General features: G+C 39.7%; 1 protein-coding gene across 1 annotated transcript in view; it reads left to right on the forward strand.

Moving 5' to 3' along the window:
- Nucleotides 1-27,472, forward strand: part of LOC140453313 (uncharacterized) — a 60,483-nt gene that overhangs the window by 18,491 nt on the left and 14,520 nt on the right. Inside the window, exons 8-12 of the mRNA XM_072547875.1 lie at nucleotides 327-461; nucleotides 9,200-9,288; nucleotides 9,413-9,512; nucleotides 15,593-15,689; nucleotides 24,897-26,124. Coding sequence (XP_072403976.1) covers nucleotides 327-461; nucleotides 9,200-9,288; nucleotides 9,413-9,512; nucleotides 15,593-15,689; nucleotides 24,897-26,124 — 1,649 coding nt within the window. The remainder of the gene's footprint in view (nucleotides 1-326; nucleotides 462-9,199; nucleotides 9,289-9,412; nucleotides 9,513-15,592; nucleotides 15,690-24,896; nucleotides 26,125-27,472) is intronic.

Below are 27,472 nucleotides of genomic sequence, written 5' to 3' on the forward strand. Positions count from 1 at the left end.
TGGTGTCCATGCCATTGTTTAAAATGTCTTAAAAAAAGATGTTTATTTTGGCTGCAGGAAATGTTGAAAGGTAGAGGCATTGAATCTATTTGGGTTTTCTCCATATGTGAGGAGGAAGTCATGGAAATTCTGGGGGCTCAGGGCAGTCATACGTGGCCGGCCAGAGGATGCATCCTACAAGATTATTGACTACATTTCACTCTTGTTCATTCCAATCTCATCCTCACACACCGAGAGTGGCAAAGTGTGGCCACTCCCAGTTGTCTATCTTTGCTCCTTAATAAGTTCTTGAAAAATCTAATCCTTGTCCCTCTGATTCCTTCCAGATCAACAAAATGTAGAGTACCGGGAGGAAAAGAAGCTGACAGAAAGCATCGCAGGAGATCCAACTGCATCACATGACCTAACTAAGGAGATGCCTCAGGATGGGCTGGTCGGGTCTTCAGTGAGAGCCTCATCTGGTATAGTAATGGCAGGGTTAAGGGATAGGATCCGTCTGCTAGAAGGAGAAGTCATAGACTAGATTTATGGGAGAGGTTAGAGAAGATAATTTTAAGAACATACCCTAAAGACAAAGACTGATCCTTATAGTCAAAGACTTTTCCAACCCACAGGTTGTCTGCGAGACAGCTTGTACCCAATGACACAGAACATGTGGGGATTGACTCCAGCTTGTATAGGGCCATTCAGCAAGCCATTGAGGCCCTCTAATAAACGATGGATGAGTAGTCAGCTCTGTAATCTATGCAGTAGAGCCCCAAATAAGACTGCTCAGACAGTTGTTTAGTGCTTTGATGGTTGCTAACATGATTTTGAGGTCTAGTTTCTCCTTAGACCAAGCTCCCTTGAAGAATGCAGCTCCAACATTACATGTTCTTGAGGCAGAAGAACAGAGGTGGGACTGCTGGAGTAGGTTAAGGCATCCTTACTTCTACTTAACCAGGAACAGCCTGAATCTGTTCCTTTTGACCTCCTCATATCATCATGTCAGTTTCCCTAGGTTCCTGCTGAAAAGGGGATGTCATTGATCATTTTATAAGTTACCTCTTGATCGTCAGTCATTTCTGATCATATGGTCTTAACATTTTTAAAAATGGGATGAAGGCATCATTGGCTTGCATTTATTATCCAAACCTAATTACATTAAGGCAGGGAAGACAGTTAAGAGTCAACCACATTGCTGTGGTCTGGAGTCACATATTGGTCAGACCAGGTTAGGATGGTAGATTTCCTTTCCTAATGGATGTTAATGAACTAGATGGGATTTTACAACAATCAACAGTAGTTACATGGTTGCATTAAGTCTAGATTTTTATTGAGTCCAAATTTCACCATGATAGGATTTGAACCCATGTCCCTCCAGCATTAGGTCTGGATTATCAGCCTAACAATATTATCACCATGACGCCGCCTCCTCTTGATTGCTCCCTGGTAATCATACAAGTCCTGTACTTAAAAAGAAGAGGACAACTCAAAGACTTCCCCATCAACACTTTGTAGGAGTGTTAGACCACTTTTTTTGGATATTTCATATCCATGGTAATTTTCTTGAAGGACACAAAGTACATCTGTGCTCTTCATTAAATTTAAGTACAAAGTGAAAATTCTGTGTACAAATCAAATTGAGTTAATCTAATTTCTTCACATCAGCCCAAGTTCATATAATTGCAATCATGCTCCATTTTTACTTTTTAAAAAATCTGTTTAACTTTATCTCTTTTCTGCAAATTTAGCACCCTCATTCAAAAAGGGAAAGAAGCAGAAAACAAGTATCTATAAGCCAATTGGCTTAACATCCATTATTACGAAAATGTGAGCGTCAATTGTGAAGGATGTAATTGCAGAGCATTTAATCAAGCAGAATCAACATGGTTCTGTGAATGGGAAATTATGTCTGACAAATTTATTAGAATGCTTTTGAGAAGGTAACAAGCAGGATCGATAAAGGGAAACCAGTAGATCTAATAAGTTCAGATTTCCAAAAAGCATTTCATGACATACTGACATAGAACAGGATAGAACAGAAACTGTCCCTTTGTTCCACCATGCCTGCATCAACCATGATGCCATTCTTAGCTAATCTCAGTTGCCTGCACTTGGTCTGCATCCCGCTATTCTCTGCCTGCTCATGTTTCTGCCTAAATGCCTTGTAAATGTTGCTATTTATCTGCTTTTACCACTTCCCCCGAGGCATATTTCAGGCACCTACCACTCTCTGTATAAAATCTTGCCTTGCTCATTTCCTATAACCTTTCCCCCTCTCACCTTAAACCTATGCCTCCTAGTATTTTATATTTCCACTCTGGGAAAAAGACTGTCACTTTCAACAGTATCCATGCCTCTCATAATTCTATATACAGGGTGACCTCCGAATCCATGGGTCAGGTTACCGTGGTTTCAGTTACCCACGGTTTACCACAACCTGGACGTATAAAAGGAAACGTTTGAGAACCAGGAACCAGGAGGCTGCCAAGAAGGGACATTCCTATTTAAATGAATGGGTTTGCACCTATCCGCAGTTTCAGGCTTCCACGGTAGGTCTTGGAATGCATCCCCCGCAGGTACAGGAGGACTACTGTACTTCTATTAGATCACCCCTCAAATTTCAACATTCTATCAAAGACAATGCAAGTTTGTCTAACCTTTCCTTACAGCTAATACACTCCAATCCAGGCAACATCTTGGTAAACCTATTTTGCATCCTCTCCAAAGCCTTCACGTCCTTCCAGTGCCCAGTACTCCCAAAGTGGCCTATTGTAAATTTTATACAGCTGCAACATGATTTGCCAACTTTTATACTCAGTGCCCTGACCAATGAAGGCAAACTTGGTGTATGCCTTCTTTACAAATTTATCCACTTACATTGCCACTTTCAGAGATCTCTGGACTTGCACCCAAGATCTCTCTATATATCAATGCTCATAAATGTTCTGCTTTTTACGAATACTTGCCTCTTGCATTTGACTTCCCAAAATGCATAACCTCACACTTGTCCAAATTAAATTCCATTTGTCATTTCTCTGCTCAGCTTTCCAATTATCTATATCCTACTGCATCCTTTGCCAACCTTCCTCACTATTCATAATTCTTGCAATTTTCATGTCATCTGTAAATTTACTAATCCGATCACCTACATTTTTAAACAAATCATTTAAATTACAAACAGAGGTTCCAGCACTGATTCTTGTGGAAAACCCATGGCTGCAGACCTCCAATCAGAAAAACAGCCCTCCTCAATTAGCCTGTGTCTTCTATGGCTAAGCCAATTTTGTGTCCAATTTACCAACTCACTATAGATCCCATGTGACTTGATCTTCTAGTCCAGCCTACAACAAGGGACCTTAGCAAGGTCCATACAGACAACATCCTCTGCCCTAGCCATATCGATCATCTGTCACTTCCTCAAAAAACTCAATCAAATTTGAGAGACAAGACCTTCCAGCAAAAAGGTTTACTGATCATCCCTATTCATTTCCAAATGCCAGTAAATCCTATCCCTAAAAATCTTCTCCAATAATTTCCATATCACTGATGTAAGGCTCACCAGACTATAATTTCCTGGATTATCCCTGTTGCCATTCTCAAACAGTCTCTTCTACAGTCTTCTGGAACCTAATCTCTGGCTAAAGAAAATACAAAAACCGTTGTCAAAGCCTCAGCAATTTCCTCCCTTGCCTCCATCAATATCCTGGGATAGATTTCGTCAGGCCCTCAAGACCTATCTGCCTTAATGTTTTTCAAGGCACCCAACACTTCCTCTTTCTTAATATCAACATGCCTTAGAATACCCCTCTTTAATCTTAACAGCCTTATATATGCTTCCTTTTTCTTTTTTGATGAAACTTCCAATATCTTTTGTCATTCAGGGTTCCCAAATCTTGCCACCTTTAAATTTTAACCTCACAGGACTGTGCTGATCCTGAATTATGATCAACTGGCCTTTAATAAATTCCCAAATGTCAGATATGTATTTACCCTCAATCAACCACCCTGGTCTAAATTAAACTGCCTTGCCCCAGTTTAGCACTTTCGCCCAAGGACCAGTCTTACCCTTCTCCATAGCAATCTTAAAACATGCAGAAGTATAATCCCAAAATGCCCTCCACTCAAAATGTGATCACCTGGCCAGTCTCATTCCCCAATACAAGGTCTAGTATGTCCCCTTCCCAATTTGGACTGTTTACATATTATTTGAAGAAACTTTCCTGGATGCACTTGACAAATTCTGCCCCATCCAAGCCCAGCACTAAGGGAATCCCAGTCAATATTGAGGAAATTAAAAATCACCTACTGCAACAATTCTGGATATAGGTTTGCTCGTGGAGCTGGAAAGTTCATTTTCAGACATTTTAGCACCATACTAGGTAACATCTTCAGTGAGCCTCCAAACGAAGCACTGCTTGTGTTTCCTGCTTTCTCTTTATATGTTTGGGGTTCCTTGGGTCAGTGCTGTCATTTCTTGTGGGGACATCATTTCCTATGGTGATGTCATTTCCTGTTATTTTTCTCAGGGGGTGGTAAATGGGGTCCAAGTCAATGTGTTTGTTGATAGAGTTCCGGTTGGAATGCCATGCTTCTAGGAATTCTTGTGCGTGTCTCTGTTTCGCTTGCCCTAGGATCGATATGTTGTTCCAATTGAAGTGGTGTCCTTCCTTATCTGTATGTAAGAATAATAGTGAGAGAGGGTCATGTCGTTTTGTGGCTAGTTGATGTTCATGTATCCTGGTAGCTAGTTTTCTGTCTGTTTGCCCAATGTAGTGTTTGTTACAGTTCCTGCACGATGTTTTGTAAATGACATTCGTTTTGCATGTTTTCTGTATAGGGTCTTTCAAAATAAGCTGCTGTTTTAGTGTGTTGGTGGGGTTTGTGGGCTACCATGATGCCAAGGGATCTGAGTAGTCTGGCAGTCATTTCAAAGGTGTCTTTGATCTAGGGAAGAGTGGCTAGGGTTTCTGGACACGTTTTGTCTACTTGTTTGGGTATGTTGCTGAGAAATTGGCAGACTCACATCTGTCCCACCCCTTATACATCCCTCCTTATCATGCCTGAAAAATCTAAACCCTGAAACGCTAAGCTGCCAATCCTGCCCTTCTGTCAACCAAGTTTCTCTAATGGCTACAACATTGTAGTTCCATGTACTGATCTAGCCTCTAAACTCCTCTATCTTATCCGTTATACTTTTTGCATTAAAATAATTATACTTTGGACCACATTAACATGGTCCTGCCTGTTCTTCTAATTATAATTACTTGCCTGTAACTTCTAAAACTGTAACTCCTCCTCAATCCCTCCTCATGCTGACCCACTGCTTTGGTTACCCACCACACTACACTAGTTAAAACTCTCTTGAATGGCCCTAGCAAATGTCCCTGCAAGAATATTGTCACCCCTCTAATTTAGGTGCCACACTCCTAACCTGGAAGTGATCTCAATGATCCAGCTGCCTGACATCCTCCCTCTTTAGCGCCGCATTCATCTGTATTATCTTCCTATTTCTAACCTCCTAGCACACGGCACAGGGAGAATCCAGAGATTACAACCCTAGAGGTTGGGCTGCTTAATAAGATAAGAACTCATGATGATTAGATTAGATTAGATTACTTACAGTGTGGAAACAGGCCCTTCGGCCCAACAAGTCCACACCACCCCACCGAAGCGCAACCCACCCATACCCCTACATCTACCCCTTACCTAACACTACGGGCAATTCAGCATGGCCAATTCACCTGACCTGCACATCTTTGGAATGTGGGAGGAAACCGGAGCACCCGGAGGAAACCCACGCAGACACGGGGAGAATGTGCAAACTCCACACAGAGAGTCGCCTGAGGCAGGAATTGAACCCGGGTCTCTGGCTCTGTGAGGCAGCAGTGCTAACCACTGTGCCACCGTGCCGCCCAATGAGTGTATCTATTGGCATGGATAGAGGTTTGACTAACTAATAGAAGATAGAGATTTAGGATAAGAGGATCATTTTCAGGATGGCAATTTTTAATTAGTGGAATGCATAGTGGAATAGGCTAGCATTGGAGACAGTCCAGAGAAGGTTCTCTAGTTTGATCAGAAGTACGGAGGGGTATTCTTATTTAACCAGGTTGAGTAGAATGGGTCTGTGCTTATTAGCATTTTGAAAAATGAGAAGCAACTTTATTAAAAGAGTTTTACGGGTCTTGTGGAGAATCTAGGACCAGAAGGTATAATCTCATAATAAGGAGTCACCCAGATAAGATAGATGAGGAGGAATTTGCAGAATATGTTTACCGTTAATATTGGTTAGAATTGATTCCTGGCACCAGTGTGTTCTTAGTAAAATGCAAAAATTCAGAAGTTGTCAGAGATACTCCACTCTTTCTCAGGGCACACTGTTCAGTCTTCCTTTATCTATCATGTATATCCCAATCTTTCACTTTCTGTCCAATATTATAAACATGTTTTTGTTCACTACTTTTTACCTCCTAGTTTGCCTATGTGTGTGCAAATGAAACAAATTTCAGTTGCTGCACAAAGCAACAACTTTCCTTGGTCACCGCAATGAGAAACTTTATGCTCTCGTGTCATTTATGATTGCATAGTCAGGTGTTAGATTTCCATTGTGAAGAACCAAATAACATTAAGACTCAGCAATTATTTTTCCATCTGCTAAAATATACCTCAATCTATGCGCCTGGTAGATAATTACCAATGGAGGAGTTAAAACGCAGAATAATCAAATCACTCCTCTTCATAGCCAACCCTGTACTGACATGTTGTTGGAAATGACTGATCACTGCATACGAGAAGTCATGCAGTTCAACCTCCGGGAATACATCCAAGTAGATTTGGCAATGTACTTAGCTGGAATTGCTTACATGTTTTTTTAAAACTTTGTCAGCTTTTACCAAGCTATAAGAAACAAAATGAAATCAGGGTGTTTGCAGTGGAAGAGAATAATGCCCCGAATACCTGTTTCACTGTTAGTAGAACAGACAAGCTGCTGTCCCCTTCTATCGCACATTTGAGTTGGTTGTGAATATTTTCCTGTTTAGAACTTTCAGGCGTTTCTTGCAGAGGACAGCAGTGCACTTTGCTAGTCAGGAGATGGATGCTCTGCACCAGGGTATGTGCAATTAATGGGTACCATATACTATTGCAAGCCTTGGCACCTGGGAAGTATCCTGCATTCTGTCAAATGGTATAATTTTTGTTGTGGGAAGTGGTTAATGTCCTGTCTTTTACAAATTGGGAATTCTTTATTTATTTGGTGAATTTGTGAAGAACAGTGATCAGTGTGGTTTAGAAGAATCTAATGTCAGAAATGTTTATTGTAACCACAAAAGCAAAACATAATGCTGACAATCTGAAAGAAAAAAGGTAGAAAGTATTGGAAATATTAAACAAGGCTTGCAATATTTGTGGAAACCGAAATGGGGTTAATGATTGGAATCTTTCTGCATGGTATGGTCTGTGGTGAAAAATTTGAGAAATTCAGGTGAGAAGTTAAGCAAGTACCTTCTTGACCTTATGAACAGAAAGTCCCATTTTCCAAAGTGACAAGATGAGATTCTCGCTAGTGAGCTATGAGAGGCCCATTTGCATGGCTCACCCATTATCATTTTCTAATTACTATCTAAGTTTGCCTCATTAATATACAGTTTTCCATTCTCGCACCTACTGGATAGAAAGTAGAGTTTGAGAATTCCCAACATGAAAGTCAGTGTAGTTATCTTGAAACTTCAGCTTGATTCTTTCTTTCATTGCAAATGTTGCTGCCAAGACACTTTGTGTGCAGGCCCAGGCAGCTGTCCTATGAATTGGACCAGGCTGCATTTCAGGGAACACATTTCCTGTCTTAGCATTCACTCACTTTGATTCAAATCAATGCATCTTAGCATCTTTGCTCTGCCTCGTCTTGCTGTGCTTTGCTCCCTCAGCCATAGCTAACATGTTCACACTCCTTCTGTTCCACCTTGCCTTTGAGCAATACCTCAAAGCCAATTGTCATGCTATAACAATTTCACATCTGCATCATGTACTAGCAATGATGGCTACAAATATGCTAGCAATGGCCATATCTCATAGCCTAAGGGAGTAGTCCTCAGTCAAGTCAAGAAAACCACTCTTCGGGGGGGATTCCCAGCACTATGTGTCCAGCAGCTCGGGCATGGACAGTCAACTATTTGGGGTGGTCACAGTCAGGATCCTGTCCTTGCATGGGGTGAGGAGTCAAATATTATTGTGAGCCATTTTCTCATGGCATGAGACAAAGGGAGGGATTGAGTGAGGTGCAAGTGACTGCCACAGTTGTTAGTGCTGGTACAAGTGGTGGAAAGGCAAGTTGTAAAGTGTCCTAACTGAGTGAGTAGGAGATATGGAAAGCATCCATTGTTATGAGTTTTGGGGAATTAAATGGCTGAGAGCAAGCAAGGGAAGATGTTGCATACGACAAGGAGAATGATGGAGCATGAGTCATGGTGAAAGTAGCAGAGATAGAAAAAGTGTGAGGTATCAGAGAGGATATAGTTCACTTATCCTGGCACAGCAGAGAAGGTCATTGACTTTCTTTTTGAGTTGCTGGGCACTTCTCTGGTCTATGGAGGCTCCACTGACTAGGATGGCAACCTCAGACCAAACCGGTGGGACGTAGTGTTGTTGACTCTTCTGCCAATCCTGAGGGAAAAGAACACTTGTCCTCTGTACTACTCCATCCACCATAACCCATCTGCAAAGCAGGATATCAATTTCCCCTTATCTGCCATTTCAGTGGCAAAGTCACAAACCTTGCTGGGCAGCTCCAGAAAGCATGGCCCTTTACCAGATGCACAACTGCCTTTCAAAGATGCCTTTCAAAGATGGCACCTTGCCAGGCATTCTGGAATGTCCTGGTAAGTACTTCTGCCTATAGAGAGTGGGAAAATTGATTAGCATCAGAGGAGAGGGGTTCCATAAGGAAATTCTGCATTGTCAGTGACGCTCATTTGGGATGATAGCATGGACCTTGTGGAGACTGATGAAAGGTGAAAATTTTTTACATCCTTTTTGCTATTTAACTTTTTAAAAATTACAGCATGTGAGTGTAATAAACACAAAACCGCCTTGTAAAGGGTGATATTGGGCAAGTCTGGTTGGATTACAGCCTCCTCTGTCAAGAAAACAAAGATAATTGTTTGGTAAATCTAAGTTTGATGTTTCTCCACGTAGACATCTGTTATGTATTTTACAGGTTCTTCAAATGACAACTGTGCCTCTTGTGATGATAAGCAAATTCCACTACCTTTAAACAATGCAAAGGACTTAGAGAGCCCACCCAATGTAAGTACCATAGCAAGTATATTGAACATTTGATAAATATGAATATTTTATTGAAGTGGTCTGGCAAAGAGTACAGGTCTTATGTATTTTATATGCTAGTGAACAACGCTACTTGTTATTTCAGTATATTTTACAGCATGAGTCAATTACAATGACATTGAATGAAATAGAAATGAAGGAAGAAAGGATGATGAAATGTAAACTCAAGGAGCATGAAAACGCAGGTCAGTAAATTTGAATCTCAAAGTAGTAAGGCTTGTGAAAGACAATGAAAGCTGATGTACAATTGAGACTTTTGTGATCAACCATGTCAAAAACTATACTAAAGTTAAGTGAATAAGGAGGGATAATGTATTATAGTCAAAGAAAATATTGTTCTTCACTTTGTTGATGTGCAGTTGGTAGATAATATAAAGACCTTGGAGAGGAAAACAAGGTGAGACTGGAGCAGTAGCTTATGGTGAACTGCAGAGTAAAGGCTGAGGGAATGAGTAATGATAACAATCATGAAAAATATGAATGCTTAAGAAGAAGGAATCTTTTACAATCTTGGCTAACATGATGATTTGAATTAATCTATCGGAAATGGGATTACGGGAACAAGTATAATATAAACTTGGAAAAGGCATGAAGGAGAATCTCGAGAGGGATTTGTATTCTAGTAGAGCAAGAGGGTAATGTGGTAAAGGTTTGGCTGAAGGCTGAAATGAAATGAGAGGCAGCTGAGCATATGATCTTTTTCATAAAGAGTTCCATTAACATGTTAGAGGTAAGGGTGGAGGTAGTAGGGTGGAGGGGTTTCAGGAGAATCTTGATAATGACAAAAGAAGCTTGATTTGCCATCGTTTTCTGAGGTAATCTTTGTGTAGTAAGTGGTTATGATAAATGAGAGTGAGGCCCTGTTGAATTTTTACATATTTCAACCTATCTGGTGTTGAATAGGTAAACTCAGAGTTTGTAGGATATACTTATGCCTGCGGTTCTCCAATTGCAGAACTGAAGATGGGGGCTTTCCTGGTTTAATAAATCAAGATTGGGGACAAGCACTTCAAGGATGGAAGTGAGAGTGTGGTTGAGCAAATCACCTGTGGCTGTATGGCACCTTGGTGAATGAAAGACCAAACAAAGTTTAAAAATGGAGTTGTTAGCAGCATGGGAGATAGAATTTTGCGGGAACCTTTAGAAAAATTAATAATTGAAATATATAAGCAGAGTTGAATGGTAAGGTTCATAAGAAATTGATCAACAATGATCAAAACTATTTGACTAAAGAGACTATTAGCTCACAGCGTTAGGGAAATGGTGATAAATATGGGGGGAATAATTTGTTTGAAGGGAAAAGTTAAGTGAGCACAAGAGCTTAATGAAAAAAAGAGTTCAATAGTGTTGAATTCGAGGCAGGAATTATTGAAGGAGATTGAGAAGTCACTCAGTGTAGATGCTGAGGATTGGAAGAATGGAAGGTGTCTGAGGGAGAAACAGGGTGTTGGTACATGTTGATAATATTAAAGGGGCAGCCAGCAGTATGGCCTCAGCTTATGATGCTTGAAGAATAAATAAATGCCAGAGGAGAAAGGCGTTGTTGGTGGTATTGGCCATGGCACCACTCTAGTGGTTGGGAGGATAGCTGGTGAAATATATAACCAGGCAGAAAAGCTACAGAAAGAAATTTATGCTATACCCTTTGAGCTTACACCAGTGTTACTTTGGCTTTCGGGGCAAGATACCAGGATTTGTGGTTCCATAGGTAATTTGGATATTAGGACATTGGCCTGTTTTTACATGCATTTTGATACTTTTTCATCAGTAACTCTCTGTAGTATCTCCATCATATGTGGCACCTATTAAAGAATTCAATGTTTTTGAAAGAATTCAGACTATAAAAATTCCGCGCTTCTAAAAGCTATCACTGAAAGCAGTACAATGTACAAGCATTCATCACAATCAGCCTGACTGAGACTGCTTACATATTGCAAGCAAAACAGGCACAGTATTGCTTCAAAGCGTTTGAGTATCCAAATGAGCATTGAAATACCTTCTCCAATCCTCACTCCCAACAGTATCTGAAGTAGCAACAGAAAAGTATCTAAGGAAATTGGGCAAGAGTTTCAAGGTCACATGCTGTGCACAAGTGTAGAGGTAACCCAGAAAGTGTAAGAATATTTGAAATGTCTACTCATTCCAATAAAAGTATTACTTGTCAATTATTGAACTGAGTTTCCTGTAAGATGCAGTTATAACTGGACTTATGTATTTTGTTGTGAGATTATTTGTATAAGTTTCTGATTGGAGGACAAATATCATGACACCATTACACAAACAAAAGTGCAGCAAGTTGGAACTACTCAGTTACTGTAATATTCTTGTGACTTCCATCTCGATTACTGGGGACAGAGTCAATTTAATTATAGGGTTGAGTGCCAGCAACTCAGTGAGTTATCCATTTCACAAAGGCTAGGCATTTTCAAAGCTGTACTATTTTCCACTATGAGGGATTGGCAGAGATTAGATTAGCCTGGAGACAAAGGTCTATAGGAATCCTTTCAAATTTCTTATCTGAATTTACATTTAGTTATAACAAAGAACAAAGAAAATTTACAGGCCAGGCACAGGCCCTTTAGCCCTCCAAGCCTGAGCCAATCCAAATCAACTGTCTAAACCTGTCTCTTAATTCCTAAGCATCTGTATCCCTCTGCTCCCCACCTACTCATGCATATGTCCAGATGCACCTTAAATGAATCTACCATGCCTGCCTCTACCACCTCTGCTGGCAACGCGTTCCAAACGCCCACCACCCTCTGTGTGAAGTACTTGCAGCGTGTATCCCCCTTAAACTTTCCACCTCTCACCTTGAAGCGTGATCTCTCGTTATTGAATCCTTCACCCTGGGAAAAAGCTTGTCTCTATCCACTCTGTCTATACCCTTCATGATTTTGTAAACCACAATCAGGTCCCCCCTCAATCTCCTATTTCTAATAAAAATAAACCTAACCTATTCAACCTCTCTTCATAGCTAGCACCTTCCATACCAGGCAACATCCTTGTAAACCTTCTCTGCACCCTCTCCAAAGCGTCCACATCCTCTTGGTAATGTGGTGACCAGAACTCTACATGGTATTAAGTTGGTAAGGCATGATCTCCCCCGCACAAAACCATGTTGCCTATCACTGGTAAGCCCATTCTTTTCTGAATATAAGTCGATCCTATCCCTCAGTACCTTCTCCAGTAATTTTCCCACCACTGACGTCAGGCTCACTGGTCTGTAGTTACCCGGAATATCCCTATCCCTGGTTATAATGCTGTTTTGCAATAGTTATTTATTTCTTTGTGAATAGTCGTTCATCCTTGTGGTCAACTTACTATCAGGGACTTCCACTGGCTCAGATGAGTCCATTTATACCTTAGGTCTGTCAGGTACTTCTGTCATAATTGCCGATGTGCAAAACCTGAACAAATGCTCATTGTCCCTTCCCTGCACCTGGTAAGGTTGTGAACTTTTTTTTTGGTACTGCACCAGATCCTGTCGAAAATGCTGAGAAACCAAAATTGTCTCCAAACATTCAGATACGTAATGATAACATATGTTCAGGATGATGAAGATTATGCTCAGGATAAATATCAGAAGCTGAATTTCAGAATCAAAAGGGTGATGAACAACTGAAATGGGTCATCAGAAAAAGATGGCTGAAACCAAAATATTATATTTCTTTTAAACTAGAATAGGGACTAGGAATCCCCAGACATAGAACACTATGTTGTATTTCCATGGTTTAATTATGTAGTCAGTTACTTGAGAACATATTTTGAAGCCAATACCATTCAGTTAAAAATCGCACAACACCAGGTTATAGTCCAACAGATTTGTTTGGAAGCCTTGGCTTTAGGAGCGCTGCTCCTTCATCAGGTGATTGTCAACAGTGCTCCGAAAGCTAGTGCTTCCAAATTGACCTGTTGGACTATAACTAGGTGTTGTGTGATTTTTAACTTTGTACGCCCCAGTTGAACAGTGGTGTCTCCAAATCATGAGTACCTTTCAGGTGAATGAGGGGTGAAGAATCAGGCAAACAGGTCTTAGAACTAATATTTGGAGAAAATCATTCCACAAGATTTTGTGTCGAGGCGAATTGTATTTGTGTGATATATATCTGATATGTACATCAAGCATTTAAAAATTAGAAATACTTATTGGCACTGTTTTCTGTGACCATTGCCAGAAGTCCACTTAACTTGCTAAGTAATCCTTTAAACATGTTTTTCTGTAAGGATATTTTCAGTCACTTTCCATATTATATCCTTAAAATCACTTTTTAAAATTTCAGTACTGTTTATTCAGCTTTTTGTTTTACTCTATTTCATTGCATTTGCAGCTGGTTTCATTTCTGATTTTTTTTTTGGTTGTTTAAGATTTATTGAGGATCCACTGCTTGGCTCACAACAACACTATCTGAGAAAACACCTCAGGTCCACATTTCAATGGTGGCACGGTGGCACAGTGGTTAGCACTGCTGCCTCACAGCGCCAGAGACCTGGGTTCAATTCCCGACTCAGGTGACTGACTGTGTGGAGTTTGCACGTTCTCCCTGTGTCTGCGTGGGTTTCCTCCGGGTGCTCCGGTTTCCTCCCACAGTCCAAAGATGTGCAGGGTCAGGTGAATTGACCACGCTAAATTGCCCGTAGTGTTAGGTAAGGGGTAAATGTAGGGGTATGGGTGGGTTGCGCTTCGGCGGGGCGGTGTGGACTTGTTGGGCCGAAGGGCCTGTTTCCACACTGTAAGTAATCTAATCTAATCTAATCTAATCTAATCTAATCTAATCTAATACAGACTTTGACAAACTGTGTTCAATTCCAGAAATGCAATCAAATTGATTTTGCCTTGACCTCAAGTCTGACTTTGACCATGCAGTACCAATAATCTTTGCCAAAGTCCCACCATTTATATCTTAAAGTTACCAGTGAGCAGAAATTTAACCAGATCAGCCATATAAGCCAGCTATTTACGCTGAATATGGATATCAATATGTATGAAGTAATGATATGTAATTGTCAGAAAATGCAGATCATTTGCAGAAAATGAACTGTATGATCATGCCACACAATTACTAGGCAATGACCATCTCCAACAAGACAGAATCTAACCTTGACATTCAATGGCATTACCATCTCTGAATAGCCTATAGTCAACATCCTGGGAGTTATCATTGACCATAAGAATAACATGGCTTAAAGAGGAGGTCAGCAATTGGGAATTTTGCAGCAAACTAACTCACCTCCTGACTCCCAAAGGTCTGCTCACTTCCAACAACATTCAAGAAGTTTAACACCATTCGGGACATCCCAGCCCACCAATCAGCCTTGCATCAACAATTTACACATTCATTACCCCCCCCGCCCCATTGATGCAAAGTGGCAGAGGTGTGTACCATCTACAAGAAGCACTGCAGTAACACACCTTCAACTACACGTTCCAAACCCACAATCTGTGCGTTACAGAAATACAAGGGCTGCAGATGCGCAGGGACACCAGCACCTACAAGTTCTCCTACAAGCATCAATCTGATTTGGAACTATATCCTGAAACACCCTGCAATTTGGCTGTACCTACACCAGGCAGACTGAAGCATTTTAAGAAAGCGAATCATCTCACCTTTCCAATTGGGAATGGGCAACAAATGCTGTGTTTGCAAGAATTCCCACATCCCCTAAAATAATTTTTTTTTAAATTGTACCTAACATGGGGATTGATTGTTTGCTTGTTCTTAATGTTCCTGTGTACAATATATGTGACCTCAATCCTTCCCTCTGACAAATATTTGATGTATGGTGTATACAATCTAATCTAGTGTTGGTGCAACAAATACTCCAGTTGTCCTCCAAAGAATGTGTGACACTAAAATATGGGACAGAAACAGTACTAGGCTTCTTCTGCTGGGTGCTTTGCTTCAGGAGCTGAATGGTTCTGCATGAACTCTGATGTATTAGAAAGTCGTTTGTGTTAACAACAGCCTGGAATGATATGATGAGCTTCTGAAAAAAACGTCCTAGCTTGTCTGCAATACTCTGGACAAATTACATTTACTCTATATTTCCAGAAAACTTTTCTGTTTATATTTGCTATTAGATTTTTCTGGGGAGGCCGATGAAAAGCTTGTAAATCCAGCATAATGGGGTTCAATAATACATTCAATTCGTAAAGTTGTACAATTTTTATGGGGTTCCTATCACAGTGACATAAAATAGATAAGTGTCAGCAAAGCATAGTATAGATTTCATCAGATTGAATAATCTGCTTTGTTTGTTTGAACAGCTCAGTTTGAGCTGGAGTTGTCCCAGGTACAGAAGGTTTTAAATGAAGTACTTACGAAACATAAGGCTGAAAAGGAAGATCTTGTGAAAAAAATTAGGTAAGGTTCAAATTGTAAAACTAAATGCATTAAAAGTGTGATGGTGAGTATTCTGTGATAAACTGCAGTTTATCTGTCTGTTTGTTTAACAAATGCAAAAATAGGTTATGTGGTTATGCTGATTATGTGTACATGGCTGATTTACGCTGCTGACTTGCAGACATTTGAAGCAGAAATGCTAATGTATTAAATCTACTACAAAATGTTGTAGAATTTAATTCAAGGTAGATAGTTAACAAAAGAAAAGGTTTTAATGAATGAAAAAGTATTTATTGGTGAGTATTCTGACACAGAAGACATCTTGTGATACAGTGGGTAACATCCTTGCCTCTGAGCCAGACACTTGGGTTTTAAGTCCATGACCAAGGAAGACACATTCAGTACACAACTAAAAAGATTAAGTAACAAACTTGTAAATCCTTGTAACATACATCAATGGTATGCAATAAGTGTGGGACAGATTCCTGGTCAGTTAAATTATAGAAAGAAATTGAAAACTCTTATCATCACTATTGCTCCAGGCTACAAAATGCAGGTAAGAGTGTATGTTGCCTGAACAATTCGGAGGTCAAGGAGGCTCCATTCGTTGGACAGCTGGTGTGGATCAGAGTGCTGCCAATAACACAGGAGTTTTGGCTTTTTGTTCCAGCTAGGGTAGATTGGGACCTGTCTCCTTTCCCTACACATGGTGGAGACTGTGGCAGTGTGAATCGAAATCTGCCATCAGGTTGAGAAGAAAGGTGAAACAGAGGGAGTTCACCTCACCAAGGATCGTGAAACATTGATCATGGATCAGTGTTAAACTTTCCAATAAACATGTTTTATTGTTTACTACTGGGATTAAATTATACATTTGTTATCTTGTGCATGAAAAGGTACTATTGTACATTGCTAATTATACTGGTAGGTAGCTGGAAAAGAAAGCATTTACAGGGACAAATGAAATTTCAAATGAGCATACAAGGTTTTTAAGTGAAATTGGAGTCAATGCATCATTTCTATTCTTTTGCCAGTAATGTGAATCTACTTTGTATATAATTCAATTTTTCCATGCTACCACTTTATAAATTGATATTTTCAAATAACCTTTTTCTTTCTGGTGACAGCCTTCAACTCTCCTTCTGTTTAGCAGTGCAGCCCTGTAAACAACAGCATAAGTTATTGACAATGAAAAAATTATATTCATATCAATTGGGACTGAAATGTGAGCCTGCTTCCACACAGCTCATTTTACACAGAAAATCAAATACAATTTTGACCTGAAATTGTTCAATTTCCATCAAGTGCTTATATTTTGTTTGCAAGCAAAAATGGGCAGATTGCTCAGTAGCTGATATTATTAATAACCAAGCACACAAAAGGGAGTTTTAACAGTTAGGGGAAGATGTATGCAGAGTTAATTTTTCTGAAAGTGATAACTGGTTGAGGTCCCAGTGTCATCCTGTCTACTTCACCTGGGTGCATTTCAGGCCAATGAAACAGTTCCTTGGATATGCTTGGGTAACTAAAAGTCAAATTGTAAATAGGTCACCAGCTTCTTTTTTTAAACTAAATTTCTAACTTTTTAAGAGCCAGAGCACTTTTTACTGAACTATCAGCAACTCATCAAAGTCAAATAGATGTGTGAATGTGAAAAACTGTTTCTTCAATAAAATGTACAGGCTGGACAGTCTTTGACCAATAAAACTGAAAGATGGTTAAGAAGGCATTTAACATGCTAGCCTTCATTGCTCAGTACATTGAGTATAGGAGTTGCGACACCATGTTGCAGTTTTACAGGATGTTGGTGAGGCCACTTTTGGAGTACTGTGCACAGTTCTGGATACCCTCTTATAGTACAGATATTATTAAATTAAAGGGGTTTCAGAAAATATTTATCGGGATGTTGCCTGAACTGGAGCATTGGAGTTATAAAGAGTGGCTGGATATGCTGGAATTTTTTTCACTAGAACGTAAAAGATTGAGGAATGAACTTATTGAAGTTTACAAAATCATGAGGAGCATAGATACAGAGAATAGCAAAGATATTTTCCCTAGGATAGAACCCAAAACTAGAGGTCATCTTTTTAAAGTGAGAAGGAAATGATTTAAAAGGGACTTGAGGGGCAACTTTTTCACACAGAGAGTGGTTCGTATGTGGAATGAACTGCCAGAGGAAGTGGTGGATGCAGGTACAGTTACAAAAAAAAGATTTAGAGAGAAATGAGCCAACAGCAGGCAAGTGGGTCTAGTTTAGTTTGGGAAACTTGGTTGGCATGGACGAATTGTACCGAAGAATCTGTTTCCGTGCTGTATGACTTTTTGACGCTATAAGTCGCAGGAGAAGTAGGTCACTCAGTCCCTTTAGACTTTCTCTGCAATTCAATAAGATTGTTGTAGTCTCAATGGCACTTTGCAAACCCACCACAAGCCACTATCTATGCCGGTGTTGGACTGGGGTAGACAAAGTCAGAAATCACATGACACCAGGTTATAGTTCAGTGTGTTTATTTGAAATCACAAGTTTTCCGTGTGCAGTTCCTTCATCAGTTGAATTGTCACCTGATGAAAGGGCAGCACTATGAAAGCTTAGGATTTCGAATAAACCTGTTGCACTATAACCTGGTGTTGTGTGACTTCTGACTTAAGCCACTATCTAGAATGACAAGGGAAACAGACACATTGGAACACTGCCATCTGCAAGTTTGTCTCATCTCACCATTCTGACTTGGAAATATATAGCTATTCCTGTACTGTCACTGGTCAAAACCCTGGAACTCCTTCCCTAACAACTATGTACAGCAAATTAACTGAAGCTGTTCAAGAAGGCAGCTCACCTCCAGCGTCTTAAGGGCAACTATGAATAAGTAATAAATGCTGGTCCAGCCAGCAGTGTCCACTATTGAAACAACTACATAAAGTATTCCTAACCAGATTGCCTCCAATAACAATCTGCAATTTGCAAATGAATACTTCTTGCACTTTGCCGAAAATTTGATTTATACACCTTACAAGTTCCCCATGATATACTCAGTTCAACGGTAAAGCTGAATGAGTATCAAAAAATTGTTAACGAATAATAGAGAGTTTCAAACAGCATTCCTAAATTACAGATCCAATCAAGTCTCCACAAACTATGGACAGAAGAAAGCTCAGAATGCAACTTTCCATTCTACAGTAAAAATTATCTCCAGGGCAAGCAGTCAAAGATTATCACTGAGTGCAAGCCACAGAGAAGTCTTATTGAAGCCCACAAGCTTCAATAACAAACTATAACAACAAAAATTGTACCAGGAATGTACCCAATGGAACATAATGATACAAGATCAAGGCAGATAAGGAGTAGTCATGCAAGGTGATAACATCAACAAAGATCTTATTTTGGAAATACCTCAACAAGTGCTATAAAAAGAAGGCATCTTATTTCTATCAACAAAGGTGTCAATCAGTCAATACATTTGATGAACCAGATGTTGAGTCTGAAACTCAGAAAGAAGCTGATACGACAAATCTCAATGAAGGCTTTCTAAGTCAAGAAACAAGAATACAGAGAAAGACTATCAATATTCTAAATTTGACAAGAATACAATCAGAGAGAGTGAAGCCTCTTGACAGATTGAATCAATGGTCTCAGAGACTTGGTGGATTTAGGTAATAAGTAAATATAAAAATTGTTGTATGAAAATATATACGCATAGACTTTGAGAGGAGATATAGTATAAGTCTTTGAAAGGGTTAAAATCTGAAAGTGTAACATATCCCACTCTGATGATGTAAGAGATTATGTGAGAGAGAACTAATTATTGTTCAAACTATTGAAGACTTGGTAACGTTTCCTAACTAAATATACAGCAACGATCATCTGTATTTTTGCACCATCTCACCACTAATGGATGTCCTGCTGAATCGTTGGCATTAGGCATTTTGCTTTTGTGCCTCTGTTTGGGGCTCCAGTAGAGGGGTCAGCAGCCATTCTTTCATGGGCCTCTGTTGTCTTCTAGGATTAATCTGCACTTTATGGGTTGGAATGACGATCTGAGGCAGCCTGAGGCAAATGTCATGTCTACTGCCAAGAAGTGAGCACACAGATGGAGAAAGCTCATGTGGAAGAAAACCAGTTGAACATCAAGAGATTGCATACCCTCCCTTTTGGAAGATCTGACTGGTGAATCACTTGGTGCCTTGAAGAAGCACCGAACCTGAAGTGATCCAATGATGGAGGTGGCAATGCACTATGTTCCCCCAATGGCATGCCTGTTATTAAAGGAATATGCTGTCAGATTTTGGTAAAATGTGACCCTTGCAAAACAGATGTGCGCAAGTGTTATAGAATGCTACTGAGGTTTGGTGCCAGAAATGAAGACATTTAAGACCACAGTGACTTCCTGCAGACGGTTTTGTCCCTCATGTCATGGGGAACAATATCTTACAGTCTTGTTCTCATTGTCAGCTGGAGCTTTTGTTTACCATCGCTGGCCATCTTATTGATCTTGGATGTTTTGTCTCCTCAATGCCAATTACATTCAAAGCTTAGTCACAAACTGACCACTCGCCTTTTACCCTCTACCATGTATGGACTCATCTTTTGCCTCCAGATCCACTTACAAGGACTAGTTGATGTTTCCAGCAGGCATGACAGGCTCCCTAATCTGGGCCCTGAAATATTCCATTCTTCCATGTGTAGCATGAGTATTTTAACAATTTTAATAGGAATAGGGATGAGAGTGGATTCCTGTCTCAACCTTCTCCCGTGTTACTCATTATTGCCGGCACCAGTATCAGTGCCTTGAAATTGACACTGATATTTGTGAATCCACTCAGTTTCCATTCATGACTCCATAGAGCCCTAGAAAATTCACCGTAGTACCTTTCTAATATTCCAGTCTACTTGAATCATCATTTGTTGATTTTGTTTTATAGATAAGATTGCTTGGTGTGGCCATCTGTTGCACTATTGTATTGTCTTATCTTGGTTTCCTGACTACAGTCCAAAATTTCATTGCTTTATTGATCTGAAGCCATAATTGTATACAAAGAATCTTGAAGCCTTATACTTTCCATATCAGTCAAAGCTCCAGGATAACTCCTGTAAGTGGTTTTTTAATGGCTTTGTATGTAAAATCATTCAAACACCCCATATTTTGAAAAAGGCTTCTAAATCGTATTCTTTTACTTTGTGGTGAATTGGTTTCCAGTCAGGTTTCCAAATGGCACCTGAAAAAAAAACAATTTTGTGTTTAACTTTAGCTCTCAGTATGTCTTGTTGCTCATTGCTTTCCAGTTATTCCTAACTCAGTTACTTCTCTACTGACCCCTACATATTTAGAGTCAAACCTGCCAGTTAACATTCTGTTCATCCCCCAGTTATTTTTTGTAGTTTGAAACATTTATATCAATAGGTGCATTTTTATATGCGTAGTGCTATTTTAATGTGCTAATGGAAGCAGATGAGAAAAATAGATAACTATAGGCCAGTTATCTTAATATCTGTTATTGGAAAATGTTCAAATATTATAAAGGAAATAATAGCACAGCATTTTAAAATACATACAAGTAGAGTCAGCATGGCTTCATGAATGGAAATCAAGTCTCACAAATTTACTAGATTTCTTTGAAAGGATTTGATGAAGGCAGAGTGGTAGATGTTGGCTGTATGGGCTTCTGCAAGGCATTTGACAAGATTCTGCGTGGTAGACTGGTTAGCAAGGTTAGATCACATGAAATCCAGAGAGAGCGAGCCATTTGGATAAAAAAATTGGCTTGAAGGTAGGAGACACAGGGTGGTGGTTGAGGGTTTGTTTTGTACTAGAGACCTGTAACCAGTGGTGTGTAACACGGATTGGTGCTGGGTCCACAGCTTTTTGTAATTTTATATAAATGGTTTGGATGTGAACACAGGAGGTATGGTTAGTAAATTTGTGGATGACACCAAAATTGGTGGTATAATGGACAGTGATAAAGGCTATTTCAGAGTACAGTGAGATCTTGACCGGATGAACCAGTGGGCTGAAGAGTGGCAGATGGGGTTTAATTTAGATAAATGTGAGTTGTTGCATATTGGCAAGACAAATCCGAGCAGGACTTACACAATTAATGGTAAGGTCCTGGATAGTGTTGCTGAACAACGAGACCTTGGGGTGCAGGTTCATAGTTCCTTGAAAGTGGAGTTGCAAGTAGGCGGTAGTGAAGAAAACGTTCGGTATGCTTGCCTTTACCGGTCAGAGCACTGAGTAAAGAGGTTGGGAAGTCATATTGAGACTATACAGAACATTGATTAGGTCACTCTTGGAATTCTGCGTTCAGCTCTGGTGTCCCTACTATAGGAAGGATATTGTTAAACTTGAAAGGGTGCAGAAAAGATTTACAAGGATGTTGCCTGAGTTGGAGAGTTTGAGCTATCGGGAGAGACTGGATAGGCTAGGGCTGTTTTCCATGGAGCGTCGGACTCTGAGGGGTGAGCATAAATGGATGGGGGGTCATAGCTTGGGAAATAGTGAAGGGTAGGCGAGTACAAAACTAGAGGGCATTGGTTTAAGATGAAAGGTTTAAAAGGGATCTAAGGGGCAACCTTTTCACGCAGGGGGTAGTGGATGTATGGAATGAGCTGCAGAGGAAGTGGAGGAGGCTGGTACAATTACAACATTTAAAAGCTATCTGGATGTTACATGACTAGGATGGATTTAGAATGATATTTATCAAATGTTGGCAAATGGAGCTAGATTAATCTGGTCAGCATGGGCAAGTTGGATCGAAATGTCTATCTGTGCTGTAGAACTCTATGACTCAAGGTAACAAACAGGATAGATAAAAGAGAAGCAGGGGATGTAATATAAATAGATTTCAGAAGGCATTTCATGAGGTACCACGCATTAGGCTACTTAAGAGCCCATGGTTTTGGAGGTGATATATTATCATGGATAGAGGATTGATTGACTTATAGAAGACAGCATGGTGGCTCAGTGATCAGCACTACTGCCTTGCAGCACCAGGGACCTGAGTTCTATTCCATCCTTGGGCAACTGTCTGTGTGGAGTTTGCACATTCTCCCCTTGTCTGCATGGGTTTCCTCTGAGTGCTCTGGTTTCCTTCCGTGGTCCAAAGCTGTGCAGGCAGGTTAAGGTGAATTGGCAATGCTAAATTGCTCATAGTGACCAGGGATATGCAGGTGAAGTGGGTTAACAGTGGAAATGTGGAATTACAGGGATGGGGTAGGTCTGGGTGGGATACCCTTTGCAGAGTCAGTGTGGACTGGATGAGCTGAATGGCCTGTTTCCACTCTATAGGGATTCTATGATTAAGATAGAGAGTGGGGGAAAAAGAGTTATTGTGAGGATGGTAATCTGTAACTAGTGGAGTCCTAGAGAGATCAGTGCTGGGACCACAATTATATGCAATACATCTATATATTCATGACTTGGATGAAAAAAGTGAATATGCTATAACTTGGTTTCCAGATGACGTGACAATAGATGGGAAAGCAAGTGGTGAGGATAACACAAAGAGTCTTCAGAATGGTATGGAGAGGTTAATCAAAATCTTGGCAGGTGGAATATAATGCACTTTGGTAGAGAAAAAAAGAGGGCTGACCATTTCTTAAGTAGTGAAATATTGCAGAATGCTACATGAATCACAAACAGGGTAGCATCTAAGTTCAGCAGGCAGTTATGAAGGTAAATGGAATGTTGACCTTTATTTCAAAGGGAATGGAGCATAACAGAAGGGAGGTTGTGCTAAACCAATAAATAAATAAATAAATATAAATATAATAAATAAATATAAGTAAATATATTTTGGGTTTTTGGATAGGTTAAGTTATTCTGTATTCTGTTCTCTTTTGTTTGTGTTTCTGTAAATAAATTCTATTTGTTTAAAACTGAGGGGTTTTAACCACCTGTATCCCTCCTGAATTATCCACTACACACCTGCTTAAAACAACTAGAAAAGGTAGGGTCATAGCTACCTTCTTGAAATGTTTTAAGGGGGTCTGACCTGGTCCATAACACTGACAGATTAGTGAATTTGTGGAATTGTTTATAGCAAAGCGCTCTCAAGGCTGAGATAAACTAATATTTAATCAGTACGGGAATCAAGGATTATAGGGAATTTTTAAAAAATTCATTTACAGGATGATGGCGTCAATGGCCAAGCAAGCATTTATTGTCCATCTGGGCCTAATTGCTCAAAGGGCAGTTAAGAGTCAACCACATTTCTGTGGATCTGGAGTCACGTGTAGGCCAGACTGGGTTAGGATAGTGGATTCCTTCAGTAAAGGGCATTAGTGAACCAGATGGATTTTCCCCACACTCGAAAATGGATTCATGATCAGATTTTACTGAGTTCAAATTACATCACCTGCATGGCGGGATACAAACCTGGGCTCCCAGAACATTATCTAGCGCTAATCCCACCACACTATTGCCTCCCCCAGAGAGGCGGTGGTGCAGGGAAATGAAGTTGAGAACTATCAAACCAGCCGTGATCTAATTGAATGGCGGAGAAGGCTCAGTGGGCTGAATGACCTACTACTGCACCTCTGACTTTTGATCTTCTGTGAGGTGTGTTTCTTTTTCATTTGGAACCAGTACATTATTCCTTCCATGTGCTGTTTGATGTATTAATTTGTTTCCATTTGGAATGATGTATTCATGAATCAGATAACTTTTTTGAGTATTTTATTGTAGTAAATAACGAGAGAACTCCAAAGGTACTAATGCATGGTATCTCCACATGCATCATTATGGTACGCACACTGACTTTGTATTAGAAATTATTAAAAATTACATCTAAAATTTTGTTGAATTAAAATGATTCTAAAGGCTAGTCTATGTGTGAGCTAATGTGCTACTGGAGGATTCTTTCTCCTGATCTGATCAATTCCAAATTTAGCTTGCTAAAGAAAATAGTTTATAGCATGAAAACTGTTGTTGAGAATAATGTGCTCAGCAGCCATATAATTTTGATTATCATCATCCACTTGATAGAGAATCGTCATTAAATTTTTGGCCCTTACCTAAGCCCTAATTTTTGGAGTTTATTTATTTATGATGACATCCGTTGTGGGACTGTACATGATAGGAAAAATGAACTAACTGATTAAATAAATTTATGTAAAATAAAATAAATGATTTAGGTTGTATTTACTATTGTTCTACATCCTTGCTGCCCTTTCTCAACAACTATATGTTGCATGTAAACTGTATCAGTTTGTTCCCATTTTGTATCTTACAGGATATCTCCAGGATCATTCAAACAGGGCACACTACAGAAACAACTAACAGCTTTAGTCTCACGACAAAGGAGATTTCTAAATCTGCTACGGAAAAGAAAAGCATTAGATCAGAAGTTGCGCAATTACAAATTAAAACAGGAAGTGCAGCAAAATAATACAGTAAATCCAACCAAAAGTTTGGCTTGTACTATTGAGAGCAGCATCAGGACCGTCACCAGCTCTAAAGAAGGACAAGTTTGGAATCAAAGTGAGGAACCAAGTGCTAATTGTGCCATAGAAACATCTAAAGAAACATACATACCTGGTCCATTTTCCAATCCAGAATGCATACAAAAACAGATTTGTTTGTATCAGGGTGAGACAGGTATTGCTGCCAATCAGAATACAAATCAAAGAGATATTCTGCAAGAAAATACAGCTGGGTGTCGCAATGAAAGATCTGATAGTGCTTGTCTGCTAAACGGCACAAGTAGTAACAGCAATGTAACAGCAATAGGTATTTCCAAATCTGTGTCAAACAAACAGAAAGCAAATACTTTGCCGCTACATTCTCTAGACGCATCACGTGTTCAAATGGAAACATTAAACACAAAACAAACTGACTACACAAATTTAACAGCATGCAGTACCTCTAGCCAGAATAGTCTTTTGAATACCATATGGTCAACTAATAATATAGAAAAGAATTTTGAAAATAAAACTAATTATACACTCTTGAACACAGAAAAATCCAGTGCTAATCACAAGGAGGTTGTCAACACAAATCCAATTCAAATCTGCCATAACAGTCAAAATATTAATTTTCTATCAGTTGTCACTCAACCTGTAATAACATTTCCACAAAAGAATTCAGAGCAGACATGTACTATCCAACCCATAACATTACAATCGAAATCATTGTTGCCAAGTACATCACGTTGGGTCAGGAATCACCAACAGAGTTTGCACTCTAACACTGCAAAACATAGTGGTATATGTCAGCCTGTTGGGATGTTAAATGCTGTTCATACAAATCAGTGCACTATGCCAGTAAAGACCACTCAGGTTACCCAGAACATTAAAAATGACAACTTGGTGAGTGTTTCCACTCTGTCTGGGAAACAGAATGATTCAGAATCTCTACCAGAGGATAAAGGAAGTGGACACAGAAAGCTGCTACACTTAATAGACTTAATCAGTAATGGATTAATTCAGCCGGGAGAAGATGTCCTGGAAGTCAAACTGCAGGTAAATCATTAAAACAAAACAATGTAATGGCAAGAAGTATTTTTGCTAAAAAGTGCTCATTTTACATTAAATAAATTGATTTTCCTACCTGATGTGGACATAGAGAACTGTCCCCCCAAAAAAATTGTAAAATTTTTGTTAGGTAAAGTTATTTCCAAAGTTATAGAATGGCACAGTCTAGTTTGGGGCCGTTTGGCCTTTGTGTGTGTGCTAGCTCTTCAAATGAGCAATTCATGTAGTTCTGCTCCCATGTTTTCCTCCCCATAACCCTGTACGTTCTAACTGTTCAGACAATATTGCAGTTCACTTCTAACCACCTCTACTGAATCTGTCGCCACCACACTTGGTCAATGCATTCAAAGTCTAACCACCCACTGAATGATAAGGATTTTTGTCATGTCACCACAGCTTCTCTAGCCAATTATCTGTAAACTGTGCCCTCTTTATCTTGATCCTTGAACAGCTTTTGTTTCTCTACTCTGTCCACACTACACCTCATTTGAATATCACCATCAAATCTCTGTACAACCTTTCTTGTCCAAGGAAATCAGTTCCAGTTTCTTCAATCTAGCCTTTGAACTGAAGTTCCTCATCCCTGGAACAATTCTTATGAATCCCAGTCCCTGGTGCTGTGAAGCAGTGGTGCTAACCACCGTTTCACCCCACCCCCCCAAAGAGAGGAGGTGGCTGTTTCTCCTGGCTGAATTGTTAATCACAAGAGGAAAAAAGATCCAGCACTGCTTTCTTTTCATTCAGTAGGCAACACACTGCTGTAGAGACTTCCTTGAACACAGTCTAGGAAACCTTGCTATCTCTGCACTTTACACCATTACTATTATTCATTTCTATATTTGCATAACTAGAGTCCTCAAATATGATGATAATTCTTGTAATTTCTTTGCAAATTTGTTCCTCTGCATTTTTCCCACTAGTCTATAGTCTATAGACTGCACTGAGCAATGTAATTACACCATTTTGTTCCCTAGTTCTAGGGGAAAAAAGATTCTGCCCCTGATCCCTCTGTGACATCATTTCTTTCTCTCTCTCCCCAGCATTGCAATATTCTCCCTAATCAATACCTATATCTCTTCCCTTTTCCTCAACAGCTTGGATCCAGGGATTTTAATATCCAGTGCTACCCTTCTTTGAGCCAGGTCTCTGTTTTAGCCACAGTATCACAGGCTGAATTTAATGTCCCATTGGGGTAGCAAACCTGGAATTGTCTAAATTACGGACTCCAACGTCCACTTTGGATAGACTTAGACACATATTATAAATTGTGAAATTAGCAGGTGTTGAGTACATTCTCAACCAACAAGAGTTCTTAAGGATGGGGCATCCAGCCACC

This window comes from Chiloscyllium punctatum, chromosome 2, assembly GCF_047496795.1.
Source record: "Chiloscyllium punctatum isolate Juve2018m chromosome 2, sChiPun1.3, whole genome shotgun sequence".
In the NCBI taxonomy this organism is placed as follows: domain Eukaryota; kingdom Metazoa; phylum Chordata; class Chondrichthyes; order Orectolobiformes; family Hemiscylliidae; genus Chiloscyllium; species Chiloscyllium punctatum.